General features: G+C 41.9%; 1 protein-coding gene across 3 annotated transcripts in view; it reads left to right on the forward strand.

Moving 5' to 3' along the window:
* LOC105839800 (probable G-protein coupled receptor 158) overlaps nucleotides 1-13,441 on the forward strand; it is a 98,984-nt gene extending 85,543 nt beyond the window's left edge. For all 3 annotated transcript variants that reach the window (XM_036286434.1, XM_036286433.1, XM_012686354.3), the window contains exons 7-14: nucleotides 772-840; nucleotides 5,126-5,235; nucleotides 6,318-6,532; nucleotides 8,163-8,301; nucleotides 9,144-9,249; nucleotides 9,880-10,047; nucleotides 10,541-10,775; nucleotides 11,368-13,441. In XM_036286434.1, the coding sequence (XP_036142327.1) occupies nucleotides 772-840; nucleotides 5,126-5,235; nucleotides 6,318-6,532; nucleotides 8,163-8,301; nucleotides 9,144-9,249; nucleotides 9,880-10,047; nucleotides 10,541-10,775; nucleotides 11,368-11,678 (1,353 nt within the window). In that variant the 3' untranslated portion in view covers nucleotides 11,679-13,441. The remainder of the gene's footprint in view (nucleotides 1-771; nucleotides 841-5,125; nucleotides 5,236-6,317; nucleotides 6,533-8,162; nucleotides 8,302-9,143; nucleotides 9,250-9,879; nucleotides 10,048-10,540; nucleotides 10,776-11,367) is intronic.
* The last annotated feature ends 578 nt before the right edge of the window (nucleotides 13,442-14,019 follow it).

Here is a 14,019-nt window from a genome sequence, read left to right on the forward strand (position 1 = left end):
ATAAAATAAACATGAGTGAACGCACAGCGGGGATGCCTAGATGCCCGTTTCTGTTCGCTCGTGTTGTACAACAAACATGTATATATTTTGAATATAAACTTGCTGGCCGCACAATGCTGCGGAAGCAGCTGGCAACATAAATAAAGCATTCGGAGCAAAATACTCTTAAATAATATATGTCACGGAATACCATTGAGGAATTTCCACTGACGCCTCGTGGCTCCGCGAAAATCAACGTGATCGGTTTCGCCCAAGGTAACAAATCCCGACACACCGAGCGATCGAAGATGCAAAATTGTCCGTGTGTAATTTAGAGACATATTCTTCGTGAATCAACGAAAAAGTTATTGCAAAATAAAAGTATCGGAGAACGTTTAAGGGAAAGAGGGAGGTAGGGGGGCGGCGGCGGAGAAGGGGGGGGGAAACTTTTGGGTGAGCTTTCTGGATACTTTTCGAATCCCGAGGAATCTTGGGGAATTTACGAACTCAAGAGAACGTAAACTTCGATGTCTTTCCCGCGTCTATATAAAGTATCGCGGCGGATCGAGGTCAGTTTTTGACAGATGCAATTTCTGCCGCGCATCGACGACACCCAGAAGAGATGAGAACCAGAGGAGGGAAGAGGGGATGAGAAACGGGGATCTTCCGCCCCGCCGACCGATTCTCTGATTTTATTTACGCGCGCGCCCGTTTTCGGTTTCCCATCGGCGCGCGCGATGGTTCCACGAGCCAGCGGCGCGTGAATGAACGAACGAAAATGATTTGTTGCAGGTGGTGCGAGCGGCCAGCCCGGTTCTGCTGCGCGTGATTGTCCTGGGCGCCTTCTTCATATACTGCACGGTAAGTACCGAGTACGTCTCGCCACCCGCGCATACTCCCGAAGCGTTTCATATTCATGAGGGTCGTGGGCGTCCGATAACAAAGCCACCCTCGTGCGCGCCGGAGCCGCCGGCTGTCCGTCCGTCCGTCCGTCCGTCCGTCTCTCCTGCTGCATCCGCGTCGCAGCGTCGGCTGTGACCGCAGCCCTCCGCTGCCACGACGACTGCGGCCCCTAATGTATGCATCCCGCCAATTACGATAACACATGATTCGCGGTATCGCAGCTAGCGCATCGGTCGCGCGAAACACGATGTATACTCTACCTGTATTCACTAGCTATTAATGCCCCTCATGCTCCACTAATTAAAGCGGACGTGCCAAATGTACACCGTCGTCCCGACACTCCCGACGCGTGAATTCTCACCCCATCCACCCCTCCCCCTCGTCGCCCCTCCTTCCGCGAGAGAGAACGTAATCCGTCCGGCTTTCCGTCCCGATTCTAATTAAACGACTTCTCTCCCCGAGAAACCTGTTACTTTCGAAATATATCGAAGCCGGAGTTACGAGTCAAGTCCACTTTAGCCGTGTTAAATTGGAGATCTTTGCAATTAAGCCGTTAATCAGATTTCTCCCGAAAGTCCTTCGCCGCGAAGCCACCCTCGGAACTATGTACGCCTCGTCACTATTATTCGTTACTATTTTATTACAGATCTTATCTAAGACTTCACGCATTCCCCGCGGCGCAACGAAACGTCCCCCCCCTCCTCCTCCACCTCCTCCTCTTCCTCTCTATTTTTTTCCTCCTTCTCTCGCTGCCGAGCGCATAGATCACGTAGCGGCGTAAAATAATCCCGGAACGTCGTACTCCGGGGTTGTTCTGAATTTTGACCCGCGGTGACAGCCCGCTAGTGGCGCCGCGCGTATTCCGCGCACGTTCTTACGTTGATATATCGGGCTGATAGCGGAATTTCTATCACATTTCGCAAACCTGCTTTATCGAATCCGGAACGGATCCCGTTCGCTGGTAGGAGAAGTCATTTGTATAAACGTAAACTCGAGGGTATCCTCCCCGGGGGGGTGCGCACACGATCCACACGGCCTTCTCACCTTTCGATGCGGGTATCCCGAGATACCCCGTCCGTTTAAGTCGTCGCAGACGTTGTACGAAATGCTTAATTAAAGGCCCCATCGCGCGAGGCACATTTAATTCAGCTTGATAATTCCCGCCACGTCGCGCGGTAAGCGGTTACATCATTACTCGGGGAATATCCCGCGCGCGCGCGCGCGCGCTCGTGCAAATGAAAAAAAAAGGGGGAGAATTAAAAGTAGTGACTGCAGTTACATTGCGCTGAAGATCGCAATCGTGTTATTTCAAAAGCGGAAAAATCTAAATTGCAACGTACGTCGAGGTAAATGAGTTCTTCTTCTTTTTATTATTTCTTTTTTTTTTTTTCCTTTACATCCGTACCCGCCACTTCGTTTCAGATTTCCTTTTCCTTGCGCAAAAAGGGTTTCTTCGAGAGATGCAACTCTTTTACATATTCGATATATTTTTAAAGGGATTTCGAAGCGGGGAAGAAGAATTAAAATTTCCCTCTCAAATTTCACAGCGGGATTGTTACATACGTATCGTCATCTCACGTTATATTAATCACGTATCTGTTACTGCGTAATTCAATGATTTATCAATTATAACGCACCGGGCGACAACGAGTATTTTATTTCATGTAAACGTGCATATATTACACACATATACACGGAGAGAATTTTCTCTTAAAAATTGCCGTGAAAATCGTTGTAATTATGAGACAACGTGAACCTCGAAGAATCTTACTATACTTAGTAACAAAATTTACTAAAATTTTAATAAAATTTGGCAAAACTATACTTCTAACAAAATTTACTAAAACTTTGCGAAATTTTATTAAAATTTTAGTAAATTTTGTTAAAAGTCTAGTAAGATTCTTCGAGGTTCACGTTGCCTCACAATCACCGCGGTTTTCAGAGTGATTTTTCAGAGAGAATTCTCTCCGTGTACACGTATCGTTTTTTTTTTTTTTTTTTTACAGCAAAACTGTTAAATGATAAACTTTAAACTGCAGTAATTAAACGGAAACTGGCACGGGCATTCGGTGTTTACGCGGCGGGAGGGAAGGACGTTTGTGCTTGTGGGAAGTAGTTATGTGACACTCACTTGCGCCGAAGTTGCATACAGTACACAGAATTGTAGAATTTACTGCGGAAGTTTAACCAAAGTGACAACAAGTGTACTATCCTCCCGGTTGTAGCCGTCATCCCGCAGTCTCTCCGCGTGGCATTCGAATCAACAGAAATCAAACCCGCGGCGATAGAGCAGTCCGTTCCGGCCAGGCGGAGGCGGCCGGGCTCGCCAGTATATAAAATATAACGCCAACGCTCTTTTCCCTCGACACGTCTAGATATATAAGACACTTAAACGCGCGCGCGCGCGCATATAGACGGGCGGGTCTGCGCGACCATCGAGCCACGTGTAAGCGCGTGACGGCAACGTGACCCCTCTCTCTCTCCTTCCCACGTCAGAAATGACGACGTGATTTTTCTCCCGCCGCTCTGGAGTAATGGCACGGCCGTGAAGGGGTTAGTATCAAGATTTCAACGGGCACACACACGGGGATGGGAACGCTCGTCGTCGTGCCTACGTAATGCCTTGCCCTTACGACGTACGAACTCCCGGATGGCTTCGCCCAAACTCGAAAGTACTATTCTTAATGAGGCGTCGTTTGCCCGCTTATACGGGGGCGACGCGTCCCTTCCCCTCTCCCCCCTCACCTTGCTTCCGTTTCGCGTCTAAACTTCGGTATTACGTGCCATCTCGTCCTCGAGAGCCGTCGCCGTCGGCGGTGTAAATCGGCGCGATACACCGAGCCGCGGTAAAGTCGGCGGGAAAACCATCGTCGAATTTTGCGGCGTCCTCCCTCCACCCCCCCCCCCCCGACCCCGTCATTTTATCTCCTTGTTCCCTGCACCCGCTCTTGTTAAGACAGAACTCTGTTTCCTAACTTTGCAATATTTCCCGGTAGAGTCCGGGACCTAATTTTCGAGCGTAACAAAAAGGACAAATTACGGCAGATGCTCCACTCTAGAGGGAAATTTATTACATTTTTCGCTGCACGCATAACTTCCTCCCTTTTTTTAACTCTTATTACCCAGACGTATTTTTAATAATGCGCGAATTCGCGTTATGAGAACGTAATGTTTATGTAAGACTGTCCACACGTGCTCTGTTATTATTAATAGATTTCTCTCTCTCGTTCGTTTTTTTTCTTTCCCAATAACGTTTCCCCGGTATATATTTTCCTATTTTTCTCTGCGAAAATCATTAGTCTCCGAGAATTCTAACATGTCTATGAATCCATGCTCGAGTCCGAAGTTTATGCGATGTCAGAGCGTCGTGTTACACAAAAGAAAAATCGCTCCAAAGTGCTCGTTCAGCGAGAATTCTGTTTTCCTTTTTTCGCTCACTGTATTCTCTTTCCCCGTGTACTTTTCCATAGCGCGCTTCCCGATATTATTCGAATATTATTCCTACGGCAACTTCTATTCGTAATATTGATAACAACAGACTTTCTTACAAATATCACGAAATAATTGCCGTTAGACGGAGCAACGAGAGAGAGAAAAGGAGACTATTTTCTCGTTTTCATTCTTTTTCCCATCTTATTCGTCATCTTAAGTGAGGGAAGTAACGAATTATCGTTAAAAAGTTCCGAGTAAACGTTTACGCACCGGGCTATATTAAATATGCGATAATATTTTAATCGATGTATTTACGTTTCGCTTGTCCATCGTAATACCCAATATAATACGGACGCGATATGCCATAATGTATCATTTTCGTATTTGCCATGTTAAACATGAATTATTTAGATATTAGTTAATGCAGAATTTCATCGTTATGTAATACATAATCCCATATCCTGTATCCTCCCATACGCGGATAAATAGTAAACGCGCGGGAGACAGCGATTCAATGGGTGGACGCCTCGTCATTCGGTTTCAAAGGCGCGGCGCGCGCCTCTGAAAGTGCTTTAAATATTACATTCTAATTGCGTAATTACATATTCCGGGCGAGCGGCAGCGCGATAATGAGGCAATTTATCGAAATGACGTTGTTAAAATTTGCACGATTAATAGAAACGGAATGTGTGAATACACCCTGGGCGGGACGGCGCGGTAGATCTGGCGTCCCCCCCGCGCGGCACGCGCGCATTAATCGGCGGAAATTGCTCACGCATCGCTTTGCAGAATGTGCGATTGCTTGTTGCAGACTATAGTCATGTATCCCAGGCCAAACATCATCACGTGCACCGTGCGCGTATGGCTACGAGAAATTGGCTTTTCTCTCACATACGGGGCACTCATGCTCAAAACGTGGCGGTAAGTGTACTTCGCTTCTCGATGACATTATATCTCGGCCCTTTCGCCGCCATTTTTCCCATTTGTCTCGCCTCGGGGGTAAGAACCGTTCGTTCTGAATTCGCCTCCGATGTTTCTTTCTTTCTTTTTTTTCTTTTTCACTTTTGCGAATGACGATTATATATATTCCTCAAATCTCAATAGAGTGAAACGACGGGCTGAGAGTGAAAATTGGGCTTGGGCAATTTTTCGAGTGATTTGCCGTTCTACGAGATTTCGAGGGTATATTTAACTCGGGTGAATTTTCAGATGCCAATTCAAGTTTAGTGCAGTTTTTATTATTAAACTTTTGATAGTAAATTTAAGATAATATTTTTTAATACTAAAACAACCTTGATTCTGTTAACTTTTAACCTGGCAATTTGTAAAGAAAAATCCAAGAAGAATATAAGAAAAATGTTTTAAGTGTAAAAAGAGATTTTTAACTATATAGGTGAATTTTCACCTAGAGTGGCATTTACGTCAGAAAAATAAGTAGCACTCTGAGGCTAATCTGTTATATCGTTTATTTATCTTGACGGTCTCTTATTATCTTTCCTTTTTAATGAAAACTCGAAAAATCTCCCCTGAGTTTCGTAATGCCAGAATCGCGGGCACCTTATTTTAATTACACTTTGAAATTATATATTTCTATTACCTTTGTGACTTTTTTTTTTAATTAAAATGCCAAAGTGCGGTTTCTCACAAAACAATTCTCACAGTAATCGATATCTTTGTAGTTCTTTTTACAATTTTTATGACATTTCTCGCGCAATTTTTTGTTCGGGAAAAAATCCGTTGGGGTCCATGCAATATTTATAACCAGATTATCGTTGAAAAAAAATAATGCCGTTGACGTCAGGTATTACGTCTATAGAATATCAGTGGGTCTATTTAGGTTTTCAAAATACCAGTTAATTCCCGCCGTGATAGAACGCGGAATCCGTGAATTCCCACGACGGCAGTCAATCGGGAAACAAAGAGAAGGAACAAAACGAGAAAAACTTTCCGGACGGGGGAGGGCGAAAAAAAAGTAAATCCGACGAGTGATGCTGTGCTCGCAGGATATCCGTGATCTTCCGGGTGAAATCGGCGAAGGCCGTGAAAATAACGGACGCGAGCCTACTGAAGCGGCTGGGCATCATCGTCCTGACGTTCAGCGTGTTCCTGAGCATAAGGACCCTGGTCGCACCGCCCGTCGTGATCGTCGCGCGGACCGCCGACGATCTCAAAGCGTATCTCTGCCGTACTGACTGGTGGGACCACAGCTTCACTACGCGTGAGTACCGCGTGGACAGTGCTTGTTTGTGTGCCACGCATTAAAAGAGGGGGGGGAAAAAAAAGAAAGAAGATATCGACTCGCTTGTAATCCTTCGCTGCACGCTCGGTGCCTTCGGTGTCGCGGACTTCTGTAATCGCAAGCTGTATCGTAAGCTCCAGTGAAATATGAGCGCGCGGCAGAGAGCTATCGCATATGTGTGTGTTACACGGGAAGTAGGCGGCATTGGATTAACTTTGCTTTTATAGAATGATCGATCCCTCGCGCACACGTAAGAATGCGATCGAAAGTTGGAAAGTTCCTGATGAATTAAACTCCGGGCTCCGCTTTTCCACCTCAAGCGCCTTCAGCGCCTCGAGCTTATTTACTGAAATATTTAATATAGAAAGTTGCGTGGCGAGCTGCGCGGGGGGACGGATGGCGCTCGATGCAAACAAGTCGGCGAATCCCCCTCCCCTCCGTCCCTCGAATTTTCGCCGAGGAATCCCGTTTAACGGGAGTGAGTGGGGAGGGGAGGGGTGGAGAAGGACAAAAATCCGCGAAGAACCTCCGGGACCGGTGCAGCGCGCATCATAAATGAGGCGTGAAAGTGGGCATCCGTCTCCCGGCGGCCGTATCCCCGGCTTCGCCGTATCCATAAGTTCCTGTATTACACGTGGCAGGACGCATTAGTTCGCATTACCCATCCGCGCTGTCAGTTACGCGTGCCTCTGTCTACATGATGTAAAATATATTTACCGAGTCCTCTATTGCGGGAGCTCTCTTCTCTCCCGTCCCGGAAAATTGCTCTTGGCGGTATATCAAATTAATTTACATTAAATTAGAGGCATTTAACGATCGTATCGTTGTGTGTGCATGCTCGCGCAGCAGTTAGTTACGGCATCACGAAGGATTAGAGCGTATTACGAGATACGATACACACGTACGCGTATAAATATGTAATGTGGAAAATCGCGCGCGTGCGAACCACCATATTGATTTAGTAACGCTGCTGCAGATGGCCAAACGCGATTTTAAATCAAGATGGATAGTGGTAGCACGTAGCCACGGGCTTCGAGGGCGAGACCTCGCATTACAGTTAATTCGTATTCATCTGTCGTCAGAGAGCAACGCAAGAGAGAGAGAGAGAGAGAGAGAAGGGGCCATTGCTTTTCTTACAACGGGCCTCCGAAGGAAACGGCTGCATCCGTAAATCTTACGCAAACACGCCGGTATCTCGATCGGGCATTCTCACGGTAGTTCGAAGAAGGCCCTTAATCCTGCAAATTCCTTCGGAATTTTACATTTCGCGAGTTTAACTGCGGAATGCATAATGCAAGGTTATCCGATTGCGTTTACGTCTGACAGTTTCCCAGGGATTCTTCGATTGGATAACTTGTAATTGTTTCGATTGCACTATCTCCATGATGTATATCCATGACGTATATCCTTACATCGTGGCACTATCGATCCCTACAGATTATTTTGCAGAGTCGCAACTAGGAAACGCGAATCGACGCGCCTTCGACTCTCTTGCATCGCGCGTAATGGAAAATATTCCCCCCTTAGCTGCGACTCTGCGGGCCCTTTGGGCAAAACGCTAAAGCCTCCCATTGAGACTAATGTGACTTGGAATTTCACGTGATTTCAGTCGAGGTGATGTTCCTCGTGTGGGGCATCCGGTTGTGCATCGTAGTAAGAAAGACTCCGTCGGAGTTTAATGAGAGCCGATTCATTTCAATGGCGATTTACAACGAATTTCTACTATCAGTCTTCCTCAACGTTTCAATGTAAGTTCGCGTTATAAGACCTCCTTTTTCCTTTCCATTCATTATTCGGAATGACCGATTGCAGCTCGTCCGGGAAGCGCACCTCGCAAGGCTATCGTCGCTTTCCCGCCCCCGCCCCCCCTCGTAATTATTTGTAACACGAGATTCGCTCGAAATCGTTTTTCCGCGCGGAATAACGAAAGGACTCTATTAAACGTGACGCATACGCGTGATTCGCTACTCGGCGTTGCAACAATGGAATTCTCTTTCCTTTTTATTTCTCTTTTATTTATTTATTTAAATCTAATCAAATCCCTCGGAATTTTATATTTCAAGAATTTAATCGTGGAATGCATAATGCAAGTCAATTTAGGGCGACCCTTATTTTAAATGTAAATATTGCGTCGACGGTTTCTCAAACGATATCCCACCTTAACTGCAATTTAATGACAGGTCCCTTGACGAATTTATAATTAATTTCTTTCTAACGGGTCTCAATATTGCGAGTATACTCAATTTTTTTACACGCACGCGATTACGTGCCGCGACGGTAAATTGTAAAACCAAAAATGTAAATTTCGAGCTACTCGAGCGCTCCCCCTTCGCGTTCAATCTTCCATTTTAATTCTTATCAAAGGCAAAGAGGTAGTTGCATCAAACGCATCTATCATTAAGACCTGATCCAATCAAGAATATGGGGCAGCCCAATTTGAGGATGCAATTTGAATTTTCGAGATGGGGGAGAAACAAATAAAAATAACAAAAGATCTGGGACACTCGCAGAGTATAGCGGCCCGTTCTTACGTCACGATAGCGCTTCGTGCGGCTAACAGCTCTGAATAATTTCTTTCCCCTTGCTGCAGGTTGTTCCTGCAATCGCCGGCCAATCCGGATTTATTGTACATCATATTTTTCTGCCATACCCAGCTTACCGTCACACTGCTGCTCTGCCTGATATTCGGCAGTAAAGTAAGAAGTATTATTTATTGTAGGTTTACTGTATGATTCACATTATATGTTTTACAACCTCATGCGCGCATTTTTATTTTGGCGTATCAATTATTTTGTATCAAATTTACAGTGTGTTGCAATAACGAATAATACGTAGTAAATTATTTGAATATTACATAAAACATGTGTATACGCGTTTATTAATCCGCTAAAATAATTTTAAACGGATTTTAATAGCGAGTACTTTGGTGAATTAAAAACAGTTTTCCTTTAAACGATAATTGTGAAAATAGCTCTAAAGAATTAATGAAAATCTATTTTGTAAATATTTTTGAGTAGAGATTTACTTTATTTAAAGTAATAAATTCGAGAATGAGACAATATTTGATCAAACAATAATGAATCCATAAATAGACCATTCTCCTCTCGAGATTTACTGGGAAAATAGAAGTTGCGGTATCGTATAAAGCTAAAATTCAATCGGCAACGAATAAGATTAAATCGCGCAATTTCCGCTTCGTTTTCTATTTGCGCCTCTTTCCCTCTCCCTCTCTTTAGCAAGATTACTGTAAAGTCCTCCTCCTAGCTTGAATAGAAACCCCCACTGCTGTGTAAGTTTAGTTGTTACATACGTCGCATTTAACGAAGGCTTACGTGGTGTTCCGCGACGGAGGGAAGGAGGAGACGATCGGCAAACTTTGCGGCGCGACCGGCAAGTTCCTGGGGAAAAGCAGTCGTCCGCAGGGTACTAGTAACCAGACCAACTCGATATCGCTTCAGCAGGGTAATTTCGCCGAAGAAAGCGACTCTGTCACGGTAAGCACCTCGGTAAACCAGGGTAAACGAAATCGTCCGGATTCTCCGGTCTCTGTGGAGTATACCGGAAGCTATGCATTTCCTTCCACCTAAATGTAATCCGAGCCAGTTCCAGATTCGCAGCGAATTTTGATCGTATTGCTCTAATGTTACCCTAATTCTGCTTATCATAAAATCTCAAGGTTTCACATAGACGAGTTCTAGAATCCTAATCCTCTAAACAAGTAAACTCTTAAAGCCGAAACTTTAGAACTGGCACCTGTTTCAGTCTTAGAACCTTGGAACCTCAAAGTTTTAGAATTTTAAATTCTAGCAGTTTTGAAATTTCTTTCAACTATAATATCGTAAAACCTTTGCTATTTGTTATATGAAATTTAAAAATTTCACAGCACTTTAGCATTTTAAATTGTGGATATAATGTAGAGATGGCAAGAAGGAGAGAGAGAGAGAGAGAGAGAGAGAGAGAGAGAGAGAGATTGCAACTTGCTTTCAGGACGAATTCCGCCGTTTGCTCAACCAGTTAGAGGTCCTGAAGGAGAAAAACATATTATTAGGAAATCAGGAGCTATCCAGGAAACTAGCAGCTATGCTGGATGCCTCGAATCGAGTTGAGGCTCAAGTATCCACTATTCAAGCCATTTCGACTAGCATCGTTCAGTTGAATGATCTCAGTAAATCGACGAAAGAAACTAATCTCGGACAGATTTGTCAGGAACAGGCCCGAGCAGGTAAGAAAGAAACTTTGTAAAAACCATGTGCTGAATTTTGCACGGATGGACAAGGACGTGAAATATGTCATATGAATATATGTTGTAACCGTTTTTCAAGATTAGCACAGCCGGAAATAAAAATCTCGTCGATAAAAATTCTGTAACAAACTGGAGAAAAACATTTTATTTATATATGTATACACATTTGGAGTAGTCGGAAATAAAATTAGAGAAGTTTTTCCAGTTTAAAAATGGCACGGAATGATCGTAACTCGAGACGAAAAAGACGAAAGATAAAAACAGAAAAAGTATAAATTCTAGCAAAAATAGTACATATGTCCCGCGTTATTCATTTATTATTATATTTAAAGTTGAAAATTGAAGGGGAGGGTGCAAAAATTGGAAAATTGTTCCTATTATATACATGGGAAAAATGAGAATGAATAGCTTTATAAAACTGCGCGAAAACTGCCCGGTGAAGTTAAATTTACTATGGAAACCGGAAGTCTAAACGAGACCTCTATTCATTTACTCTCTCCTCTCTTTGAGTCCGTTTACGATGATCCATTAATTTTGCACCCTGTGGGCCAATAATTCTATCTTTGTTTAGGAAACAGTTCTCAGGGTGAAAACCGATGTCGCGCGTGTATTGAGAAAAACGGGCTCGGAGGAAAGGATGTGCGGGATACGTCGAAGGATAATGAGACACCAGAGTCGAAGAAAATCGGAAAAGACATCGCCGTATCAACATCCTCGAAGCATGCTACTGAGGACATCAGCAAGGAAGTGTGTCACGGGAAAGATAGCAAGGAAACCGATTTGAAGGACAAATCCAGAGGAAAATCCGGTCACGCTAGAACGCACGCCATAGTTATCAACCTCGATGACAAAAGCAGGTTTTCCGAGGAAGTTACAGTGTAACGCGTTTATCTTTGAAATAAGAAAAACGGTGAAAATGAATAGTGTAATTGACGCTCGTGAGTGAAATATTACTTATCATTTTCATTGTAAATTATAATTATCAATCGCGGACTTTCGGAAAAGTTGACAACAATTAATCAGTACGCAATTTCATCAAATAAAACTAATGAAGAAATTTTTGCCCAATATTTAATATTAATAATAATAATTCATTGTATAAAAACAATTTTAAAAATTCTAGTTCGTTCGAATTCATGAATTCATATCATGAATAAATTAAACTGACACTTGAAAGAAGTTTTTCTGAATTAATAAGATTGATTAATCTCTCGATTGTCGAGCGTAATAATAATTATTCCGACGACAGGTTGGAAGTTTTAAACGTCGAAGAATGTCTCTCTCTCTCTCTCTCTCTCTTTCTCTTTCTCGAAGATCGATTAAAATGATTTGTTGAAATAATGATTGATCTGAATGAAAGTTAATTAAGTGACCGTTTAGTCATTGTGAATAATAATTGTTTGCATGTTAATGAGAGAGTCACGGCACATATCGATTTTTCATATTTCGGTGTATATCAAGTATCCGTGAAGTAACCAAAAAATTAAGCCGTTAGATTAATTACATTGTTGGGCATTTTCAAGCGAGAACGATCGCAATTCTAGTGCGTCATTAATGAACCGTTCATTTACCCTTAGGGAGTAATCCGCCCTTTCCAACAGCAAATCGATCTCAGGCTACGGGCTTTCCAGGATCAAAATGTGCTTCGTCAGCGTGTTCGCGGATCACAAGATAGCCTACACCTGTAATTATGTATTAATGTAAAAGCAAGTTAAAGGGATAAGGCTCATTAACCCTTTCCAGCTCCCTGATGCTGCACAGAGTTAATAAAATTATGAAACTGTTTTAATTAATTTCCTAAGGAACATGTTAAATATATGCATATATATGAATGTGTAATATAATATATTGTGTTATGTATAATATCATATAACATAATTATGTAGTGTAAAATAACAATGTGCATTAAATCATGTCGCATAATGTTACATTGTATTGTATTATATTTGTCAACGGTATTGTATTATATTACACAATCAGAGATTATAATAAATAAATATATATACATATATAATAAATGTAAGTAATAAATTTATCTAGGAAAACAAATCTGCGATGTAAAAATAATTTGGGCTTGAAAGGGTTAAGGGAAACAATTTTTTATGCTATCTTTCTTTTTGCTAACAATCTTACATGACGTGTGCAGATATCGGTAGTGATTCGCTCAATAAAATTGCAAGAATTTTTATTGTTATATTAAAACGCAATCCGCAAAAGTGCTTAAGAGCAATCTAATTCGTGTATTTTATTATTCCTAAATGTCAAGTTTATTGAAATCAAATAAATTGTTTGCTTCTCGAAATTTTAAGCTCTATTTTTTTTTAGTGTTTTATTGAATCATTAATCTTCATTTAATTAATTTTTAAAAATAAATATTATAATATCTCATTTATTAATTTTTTTCACATATAAAACTTTTCTATTAAATTTCTACAGGTATCTTGATTTTATCCAATAACAGTTTATGTAAACGGTGTAGAAATAATTTACGTGCTTGTATATTGCTCACTTTGACGTGAATATTACTTTAATAATTACCATCGTTAATCGTGTAGCTTACTGTATAGTTTAAGTGAACGCGTTGTATTGTAAATAATAAAATGCATAATTAATCAATTAATAAAGACGAGATGAATAAAGTTCAAGTCTGATAAACGATTTTGTATTTCACAAAATAATAATCTTAATATGTTTCGAACGTAATCAACCAATATATCGTTAAAAGGTAAGTAAAGATATCTCTGATCGTTAAGATAATTTAATTATTAACGTCAAATTTATGGAAAAGATTATTATTTGTATAAAATAATATTATAATTAAGATGAATATTTATTCCTAGAAATCGATCTCTCTCTCTCTCTCTCTTCCCCTCTTTTTGTAACAATATTTGTGGAAAAATGGTTTTTTAATCCACTCAAAGCTTCTTCAAAATCCAGCTTATTAAGTTAACAGCTCGTTATACGAGATTCTCTGGAATCTCAGATTAAGACTCGCGGTTAATCCTCTACAGTTCCTTTTTCGACGAAAAGACGATCGCGATTAAATCTGCATTCGACTCGTTAAATTAAGCATCGGTTACAGAAAGAGTCGGGTTAGTAAAGATATTTCATCTTCTCAATCAGACAATTTCGCGCGGAATACCCAGATTAAGGGAGAGATCCAAGAATGAATCTGTCGTTCGCTTAATGAAACTTGCAGCGCGCGAGTTTCCCCGGGAGCAGT

Source organism: Monomorium pharaonis, chromosome 4 (genome assembly GCF_013373865.1).
Source record: "Monomorium pharaonis isolate MP-MQ-018 chromosome 4, ASM1337386v2, whole genome shotgun sequence".
Lineage (NCBI taxonomy): Eukaryota > Metazoa > Arthropoda > Insecta > Hymenoptera > Formicidae > Monomorium > Monomorium pharaonis.